Source organism: Quercus lobata, chromosome 12, assembly GCF_001633185.2.
Source record: "Quercus lobata isolate SW786 chromosome 12, ValleyOak3.0 Primary Assembly, whole genome shotgun sequence".
NCBI lineage: Eukaryota > Viridiplantae > Streptophyta > Magnoliopsida > Fagales > Fagaceae > Quercus > Quercus lobata.
Window position 1 is genome coordinate 7,174,089 of NC_044915.1, and position 9,989 is coordinate 7,184,077.

Genomic DNA, 9,989 nt, shown 5'->3' on the forward strand with positions numbered 1-9,989 from the left:
TATTGCAGGCTTTGTATGTCAGCACTAATTCTTGACCATCGAAAATCATCCCCGTTTTCTTCTCCTCACTGGTTCCTTGACTGGTGTCACCTTGCCTGAAAAGAACACAAGCAAATACTAATATGCAAATCATTTAACTATAAAGAGATGTATATGTAATCGGTGTTGAATCGAAGTATAGTACCACGTCCAGTCCCACAGTTAGGAGGATGTGTTCGTGTCCGTTGCGGCCTTCACGGCCGATCCTTAATGTGTGAAGCCTTTGGTGAGGGGGGGGGGGTGGGTATCTGTGTCTGGATGAACTCGGTATGCACAAACTTAAGGGGGACAGCACCAGGGGTGGGTCGCCCAAGGGTGGGCATGAATCTCATCTCATCTCTACCACGTACATCTGTGAGGGCAATGTCGGTAGTTAGTGAGGGAGACGTATAGGTGGTGGGCAACGGAGATGTAGTAGGGGATGTGGGTGGGCAAGTATTATTGCTTCTCATGGATGGGGACTAAGATGTGTCCCCATGGGTAAATGTATGAGATGGACCTGCATCATCGTGTGCCATGGAGCCTATGTCATAACTAGTGTCCAAACACATCTCATCTGCTGTCTGACTTGCCTCCTCCATGGTGTGGTCATCCACGGGTGTGTGACGCCAATTAGATGTGGGCATGGGTGTGATGCCGACCAGATGTGGGACACTGACCAGATATGGGACCCCGACTAGATATGGGCACGGGTGTGTGACGCTGACCAGATGTGGGACGCCGACTAAATGTATGACGCTGACTAGATTGATGACCTCCCTACCCTTAACGTCCACCTGCTTGCTGACCACGCCCTACAGCTGGTTCACTTGTGTTGCCCGCATCGCGTGCATCGTCCAAGGTCAACCAACCAATCTCTTCAATAGATTACAAGGCATTAATACAGTCGGTGTAGATCTCAGACCCTAGTTCGCACTTCGCCATAATCCTCAACTGTGATTCATCCTGTCACAAATATACAAGAGTAGTGTTAGTAGGTTGAACTAAACTATTCAAAGCGAGGTACATTTATAACAAAACAGTGTTTGTAAATTTACCAAAGTGTCCTAGTACGAGGTCTCTTTTGTAATATGGCGAACAGTATGGGCACAAAACCATACCATATACTCATCGTTGTAGCTCATTTCCTCATGAAAGGGCAGTGCATCGGCAATTGTGGCGTGCGCAGCCCATTTAGCAATATGCGTGGCATGTTCTTGGGCCCAGTTTTTTTGCTACTTGCCCTGGAGTGTTATCTTGTGAAGTTCAGTTGAAGTATCGACATCGACTGGTATGCCTTGCTTCATCCCAAACTGTCGGAGAACATGTTTAGGGTCATGCCCTTTAACCACCAAAAAATATATGAGTGGCACGATAGATCTCCATATGTGTTGGCCTGCCATACAATATGCGGGCAGAGAACCAAATAATTCCTGTATGGCTCCCAGACAATTTGCAATGATCCAATAGATGCAAATAACCATATTAACAATATAATTAGAAAAAATGTGTAACGAATGTGAACAATACATGTAACTTTGAAATAAAAAATGTTTATTCATTTCAAAGCGAATTGTAAGTATAACAACTACATGCCAAGCGGTTCCCACTTGTAAGGCATGATACCTAATTTGGCTATAGCAAAGCAAGCGACACACGATAGGCGCGTACGACATGCATTGCATGTTTAGTTGTTATCTTATCCCCTTTCCATCTAGCAAACAACACATACATAACCTTCATATTAGTTACTTACATAATTCCCATGCGAAAAAAGTTAATGCGGAAATGTAAAACGGTAACTATCTAAGATCCTACATACCTGATAGCAAGTGGACCTGAGGGCAGTGCCTGGTGTGGATGCCTCATCACAGGACATATGTGTGGAAACCTCGCCCACGCCCACAACTGCACCAATAGCAGTGCACCGCCAATCTGCTTGGCTGCCTTTTCTGATGCTTTACAGAGGTGTTTATATAGCTAACTTAGTGCTACACTACCCCAACTATAATTCTTTCCGTTGCTGATTGGATTGAAAAATTGCAGATACATGAGACCCGTTCGCCAGACTTGTCCATAAACAACGTACCACCCAACATCTCCAGTATGTAAAATCGAGCATACTGCTGCACAAGCACCTCAGTGGCGTCAGCCAGGAGAGGGTTGCTAAATCGCTCCTCAAGCCATTTGGCTTTTACCCTTAGCTCTTCCATCACTGCAGTGTTCTTATTAGCACCGACTTCTCTGTTTGGTGGCCTATGCCCTAGTAAGTCGGAGCAGAGTTCGCCCCAATCGTCCATATGGGTATATCCCACCACCAGCAAGCCATCTACAAGTACCCCCATTATAACCTCTATATCTTGTAGCATGATGGTCATCTCACCTTGGGGCAAGTGGAATGGGTGCATCTCCGACCGCCATCTCTCCACCAACGCTGTGATCAATGCATGGTCAAGGTCCATATGTGGGACCCAAAGTAGCCCATCTAACCCCGCATCTATGATATAAGCGGCAATCCGTGGATCTAAACCATCTAATCCACCTTCAAGCAGACCTTTCTCTCGGTGACGACAAGTCAGTACACCTGGCATTTCTTGCAAATAGAGCAACTTAGTATTAATAATAATTAGAGTAGCACGTAATAATTACGCTTCAAACTTAAATGCTAAAAATCTTTCTACTATATATATTGACTATGATTTTGGACAAGTGCATACCTCGCATTCCAAAGGAGCATCCCAAAGCAAACTTGAACAATGCATAGCTTGCCTCGTCAAGACAGTTTGTATAGAGGGTCCCGCTCAATGTGGGTCCATATCTGGCATTTGGTGACAATAGCATTCAGGGGAAAATTCACTTCAAATACATAAACTTTCTTCTTCTTCTTATTTATTTATTTTTAATCATAAACATATTTGACTGAAAATGGCAATAATATATATCTAATGCAGCCTTCACTGATTTCATGAAAAAAAAAAAGAATTAAACTTTAGAATGTTAAGTAGATTACAGCATATTCAGCTAATAGAAATAGAATACATCAGCATACAAGATAAAACATTTTCACCCCTAAATAAATAAATGAGAAAGCCACAAGTTTCAGATGGAAGAAATTTCTAAAATGAAAGTCTCTCTACATTATTAAAATCAACCCTCACTTTAATAGTCCAAGCATCCTACTCATTATTCAACAGCATCAAGCCCTAAAAATTACACCACAAAATACCCACAAATCAAATATGGCCTCAATGAGAATGCTAACTGTGTCTTACAATGACTGATTGCTCTAATAACACATGAAAATGTTCATTAAAAAAAAATCAAAAATTACATCACAAAATACCCACAAATACCCAATGCTCAAATAAATATTGAGATAAGGAGACATTCCTTGTGATTCCAAACTGAAGATGCAGTCCAACAATGAGAGTAGAGAGCGTGAGCAAGAGAGAGAGTACAAAGTGAGACCGAGACTGAGAGGGAGACTGAGAGTAAGAGGGAGACTGAGAATGAGAGGGAGATTAAAAGCGTGTGGGAGAGTTAGAGTGAGATGATAGTGAGATTGAGAAAGTGAGACTGAGTTGATAGCGAGATTGAGAGAGTGAGAAGGAGATTGAGAAAGTGAGTGATGAGAGAGTAAGCTGAGTGTGCTCTAAGTGTGGGTAACAGGGGCCATACTTGAGTTTAATGGATGTGGGTAGTAGGCTAGAACAGTACTCGAGCCCAGAAGCTCGAGTACCAAGCGGAATTTTTAAATACCCAGATGCCATGTTATCGTGCCACGTATGAATAGAAAATAGGGAACTCAAGTTTAGTGAGCTTGAGTACTAGAAAAAGTGGTAGATCCCCATTTAGTTTCGAAACAGTGTTTTTTTGCTACAAATTTTATGAAAGGGTGGTATTTGGCCATTTTCACCAATAATAATTCATACCACTAAACACTATCATAAAGATGTCATACGCTTATAAGACTGTGTTATCCTAAATGATAAATTCACACTAGTCTATCACAATCCACAGAGCAAGACACTCAAAACAGTTTCAAACAGAGTGAGAGAGCAGATGAAATATTGAGAGCAACGAGTAAAATAGTAGCCAATCTAGATCGATGGACTTGGGGAAGGAGGCAAATGTTGTCTCTTTAAAACTCTTAGGTTTGTGTTAACTAGTCGCTAACCCGTGCGATGCACGGGAAAACTATTAGAAAATAATAATGAATGCATATATTAAAAGTCAATTTAAGTTCATGTGTGCTTGCAAAGGATACATACCTAAATAGTTCTTGCGGTAGAAATAAAAGTCTTATCTTTGAGATAAAGAACTGATGTAAACAAACTAACCTTACATAAAAAAATAAAATAAAATAAAAAATAAAAAATAAAAAAACATAAAACTGATGTCACGGGAAATTCAGCCATATAGGTGGTTGTTAAGGACACGATTTGGTGACGAACCTAAACAGTATTGGATTCGTACGTAAAAAGACCCAGACAATATGATTTGTAGAGCGTGGGTGTAAAGAGCTAGGTTAACTGTGGTATCTACCTCCAAGATTTTCTCTCAAGCCCATACAATGTATTCCTTCTTTTTTGGTTGGTATAATCAACGTCTTTTCTTAAGTCCCTAGTGTTACTCTCTCTCTCTCCCCTTCTTACTTCTTTCTCTTCAGTTTTCTGTGTGTTCTTCTTTTTTTTTTCGATCCCCTTCTTCATGTTCCTCTTTTAGTTTATATACTCCTCTTCGCGATCCATCTTCACCGAACACGTGTAGATTGTGTCTGGGGGATTTCTTTCTGTCCCATCTGGTGCCTCCTGGAACTTCCTACGGGCAGCTGTAAGGCTGCTTCCCTACTGCTCAGGTATCACCTCCACATTAATGCGGCCAGAGAGTTGGTTGAAAGGTCATTAATGTGGAGGCAGCTATAGTTTCAGATATTTGTTTGCCTTATCTCTTTTATCTTTAGTCGGCTACTCTATCCCTTGAGATGACCTACTTCTGAGATCTGATCGTGGTGAGACCACGTCCTGATCGTCTTCGGGCGCGATCGTCCTCGGACGCATACTGCCGAGGAGCATGGCGTCCTCGGACGGGTGCACGACCTCGGATGGGCCACTGGCCCAACAATCCTCAACCAGTTCTGAATCCTATGGGCCTATCAACCGAATGATCCCCACAATAGCCCCTCAAAATCCTACTTTTCGACTCCTCAGGAGAAAAGGTGGGTTTTGACGTCATGAGCCTGCACCTGTGCGCGTTTCGGGGCATGCCCCTGACGCTTCAGCGCCCCGATTTTGGCAGCATTAAATTCTGACAACTCCCTTGTCTCCCACGTTCGACGGTTAGATCTAAATCAAACGGTAGGGGGTTTCTCTTGTTTTGTGAGCGGGAATTTCGCCGCTCACAATCTTCACATGACTATAAAGGCGTTCCCAAATTAAACCTGTACCTTACCCTTAATGGTTACGCGGTTCCAAGGCCTATACACTGAACCTGCCTTCTTCCTGTCTTCACTGTTCTCCTGGCGACTACAAATAATCGTACGTTGTCCGAGGTCCTTCCTTTGAACCTGTAAGTCCTCTCGAAGCTTTTACCATTTTTATTCAAAATCAAAAAGTTTTTTTTCTCTACTAAGTTTCTTTAAAAAAGAAAAAAGATGGGGAAGCAGAGGAATCCCTTTCGGTGTCTCGTTGACTCCGAGGAGGGTATTAGAAACTTCCGCATGAAGTACAGTATCCCACCAACGGTAGGGATGAGGTATGCGGCCCAAGGGGAGTGGGTTGACGCCAGGCAAACTGGGGAAGTGGTTATCCCCATGATCGCCTTTATTGAAGGGGGGATGACCATCCCCATGGGTAGTATCACTAGGGGTTACCTTAATTTCTTTAGGCTATCCCCCACCCAATGCGCTCCCAATATGTTTAGGATTCTAGGAAGTATAGACGCTCTGAATCAGAGAATGGGTCTAAATCTATCCCATCACGACGTGAATTGGGCGTACAGCCTTCATCGCCTAGCTGACCAGGACTACTATCTTAAGTCGAGATATCCTGAAGTAAGGTTGATTCAGTGCCTCCCTACTTCAAATAAACACCTAAAAGAGGATTTCCTCATTTTTTCTGGGGAATGGCACGATGGTCTATCTTGCCCGACTGTGGAGGGAACGCCAGGTGGGTGCGAAGTTATAGACCTATGCTACTTAGCTCATAATCACATTTTAATCACCTTTATTATTTTCGCGTCTCACAACTTTTAACTTTAAAACCAACGGTCTTGCAGATAGACGCTACACGAAGCCCAATCTCAGATTGGTCAATAAAGCGAGCCTAGACAGATTATTGAGAGCTGAAATATACGTGAACGAGGCTGATGGTCAACTACAAGCAGCCCATTTAATTCTCGGATATACCCCCCGTTCTTTTGGCTTTCAGATGCCGAAGTGCGTGATTAGGGCACGCGATCCTCGGCTTCGCCATATCAGTGTTGCCTACGAAGGATTCATTGCTCCAGAGGGTATTCCACTTCCCGAACACACACCTCTCACAGAACCTCTTTCCGTGGCCAGCGTCTCAGCGGGGCTTTCTTCACCTCCACATTCCCTCAAGAAAAAGGGCACCAATAGGAGAAGGAAAAGGGAAAAAAGCAAGCAAACCGGCGCAACAGCATCGGAATCCGCGGACGATTTTGAGATTTTCGATCAGCCCTCAAACCCCGAGGAAAGTTCTGACGAGATGGGGGTAAAAAGGATACCCCAAAAAAGCCTAATGGAGCTGATAGGAGGTCAACAGGGAAAGTCTACACCTGCCCAAACCGTACCATCACAAGTTTCATCTCTTCCAGCCAGGTCTCCTCCTCCAGTCCCCCGCCACCCTCCTCCATCATCTCCGCAAACAGCACCGCCAAGCACTGCCGAGCCAGAGAAGCGCAGAGAGCAGAAAGCGAGCCTAGACAGATTATTGAGAGCTGAAATATACGTGAACGAGGCTGATGGTCAACTACGAGCAGCCCATTTAATTCTCGGATATACCCCCCGTTCTTTTGGCTTTCAGGTGCCGAAGTGCGTGATTAGGGCACGCGATCCTCAGCTTCGCCGTATCAGTGTTGCCTACGAAGGATTCATTGCTCCAGAGGGTATTCCACTTCCCGAACACACACCTCTCACAGAACCTCTTTCCGTGGCCAGCGTCTCAGCGGGGCTTTCTTCACCTCCACATTCCCTCAAGAAAAAGGGCACCAATAGGAGAAGGAAAAGGGAAAAAAGCAAGCAAACCGGCGCAACAGCATCGGAATCCGCGGACGATTTTGAGATTTTCAATCAGCCCTCAAACCCCGAGGAAAGTTCTGACGAGATGGGGGTAAAAAGGATACCCCAAAAAAGCCTAATGGAGCTGATAGGAGGTCAACAGGGAAAGTCTACACCTGCCCAAACCGTACCATCGCAAGTTTCATCTCTTCCAACCAGGTCTCCTCCTCCAGTCCCCCGCCACCCTCCTCCATCATCTCCGCAAACAGCACCGCCAAGCACTGCCGAGCCAGAGAAGCGCAGAGAGCAGAAAGGTAAGGGGGTGGCAGATGCGAGCAAAACCCGTCCCACTCGAGAGGAGGATGTCCAACGAGCGGCAAAGCAGCAGAAAACCAGACAGCCCTCTACGCGGGGCCAAGAGGAATTCGATTCCCCACATCCCGATTCACAAGCATGGCTGCCAGTTCCTATGCTCGGTGGGGAACCCCTGCGAAACGATGCCTCTGTAAGGGATTATAACGGCAGCATAGGGTGTCATGTGGCCTCGGCCATAGAGGAGGCCTTATTGCTCCCAAAGGATATGGCCGAGCTAAAGAATGTGAGGAAGAATCAACTCATCCTTGACATAAACGATATTTGGGCATGGTGGGAAGCTATCTTTTATACTGCTTCATTCTGTGACTGCTACTCACTAATGCGTACTTTTCATTAACTATAACACTAACTCACCCCCCCCCTTTTATTTTTTACAGATCATCCAAAATACCTTCAAGCTAGATGAGATGCTCAATGCTTGTTCCAATCAGCTAGATGGTGAAAGGAAAAGAAGGGTAATGGCTGTTCAAACCTTGTCCAAATCTGAACAGGATCTAACCGTCGCAAGGAAAAAGCTGCTGGTCGAGGAAGAAGCTCGCAAGAGTGCTGAATCGTCATCAGAGGGCTACCAGAAGCAGGCCGAGGAACAGGCCAAGCTTCTGCGCGAGGCGAATGCTGAGCTGAAGAAAACTCAAGAGCAAGTTCTTGTTCTTAAGAAGCATCTGGAAGAAACTCAGAGGTTAAGGGAGAGAGCCGAAAAGCTTAAAGAACAAGCCGAGAAAGCAAAAATCGAGTCTGAGAAGGCAATGGGTGAAGCCGAGCAGAGGGGCTACGAAATCGGGATAGCTGAAACTGAGAAAGCGTTAAGAGCCGAGGTTCCGGAGGTTTGCCGTATCTTCTGTGCGAGAACCTGGAGCGAGGCTCTTAACCGTGCTGGGGTTGAAGCCTCATCTGAACTACGTAAGCCAGAGAGCGTATATTACCCCGAAGCGATACGCACCTCAGCTCCTCAACCACACCAAGCTGATACTCCAGCCCCAGCTATTACCCCCAGCGAGGAGATTTTACCTCGCAATTCCCCTCCAAGAGCTTCTCCAAACAAATCTACCACTGCTTCGAAGACATATACGGTCTCACAGGGTTTTCAACAAGAATTGGACTCCACAGTTCAATCGGCTGGGGGCATCATCGAAAAGTAAAAAGATAGAAACTCCTTTGTAATTTTAATTTAGACACTTAGTAGAGGACTTTCTCGCTTACTTTCTTATCATTCTGATGGTTCTAAGTTATCTTTACACTTACTTACTTTGTCGTTGTAATTTTGGATGGATTCATTTCAGACGCCTCTTTTATTGTACGTCAATCTTGCATTCGAAGCTCTCTCTTTCTGACTCCTTAACGAATGTTCATAGGGCATTACTTTTACTGAGATTACGATTTAGAAAACTCATTACCACTCTTTCTGCCATTTAATAATTCAATGCACAACTTAGCAGGTAAGTTTCTACCGAATTAGTGGTCTAAGGATTTGACATAACATAGTTTCCGTTTAGCAATTCATTATGAATGACAGGATGTTAATTTCCACTAAGTTTGCGATCCGGGGACCTGGCATAACTCAGTTTCTGTTTAACAATTAAGTATGAATGATAGGATGTTAATTTCCACTAAGTTTGCGATCCAAGGACCTGGCATAACTCAGTTTCTGTTTAACAATTCAGTATGAATGATAGGATGTTAATTTCCACTAAGTTTGCGATCCAAGGACCTGGCATAACTCAGTTTCTGTTTAACAATTCAGTATGAATGATAGGATGTTAATTTCCACCAAGTTTGCGATCCAAGGACCTGGCATAACTCAGTTTCTGTTTAACAATTCAGTATGAATGATAGGATGTTAATTTCCACTAAATTTGCGATCCAAGGACCCGGCATAACTCAGTTTCTGTTTAACAATTCAGTATGATAGGATGTTAATTTCCACTAAGTTTGCGATCCGAGGACCCGGCATAACTCAGTTTCTGTTTAACAATTCAGTATGATAGGATGTTAATTTCCACTAAGTTTGCGATCCGAGGACCCGGCATAACTCAGTTTCTGTTTAACAATTCAGTATGATAGGATGTTAATTTCCACTAAGTTTGCGATCCGAGGACCTGGCATAACTCAGTTTCTGTTTAACAATTCAGTATGATATGACAGGATGCGGGACTCATAGAATGCATATCTGACGTAAGTTAAAAGAGAATATTTAAATTAAAACTTCTTTACTAATAATAATACCTTCTGAGATTATTTACATTCCAAGGATGGAGTACAGGTTTTTCGTCTAGATCCTCTAGATAATAAGCCCCTACTCCAGCTACAGAGGTAATTCGATACGGTCCCTCCCAATTGGGTCCCAGTTTTCCCCAGC

At 44.0% G+C, this 9,989-nt stretch overlaps 1 protein-coding gene across 1 annotated transcript; it reads left to right on the forward strand.

The window, feature by feature from the left end:
- The first annotated feature begins 7,397 nt into the window (after positions 1-7,397).
- On the forward strand, positions 7,398-9,164 carry LOC115970161 (proline-, glutamic acid- and leucine-rich protein 1-like). Its single transcript, XM_031089824.1, has 3 exons — positions 7,398-7,622; positions 8,125-8,376; positions 9,147-9,164. The coding sequence occupies exons 1-3, from the start codon at positions 7,398-7,400 to the stop codon at positions 9,162-9,164; spliced, it is 495 nt and encodes a 164-aa protein (XP_030945684.1).
- The last annotated feature ends 825 nt before the right edge of the window (positions 9,165-9,989 follow it).

Excerpts from the sequence above, each read along its gene's own strand:
- LOC115970161 (XM_031089824.1), top strand. The coding sequence starts at position 7,398 with ATGGAGCTGATAGGAGGTCAACAGGGAAAGTCTACACCTGCCCAAACC. Across the intron at positions 7,623-8,124 it reads GTCCCACTCGAGAGGAGGAT|GATCTAACCGTCGCAAGGAA; the intron begins GTCCAACGAGCG and ends AAATCTGAACAG.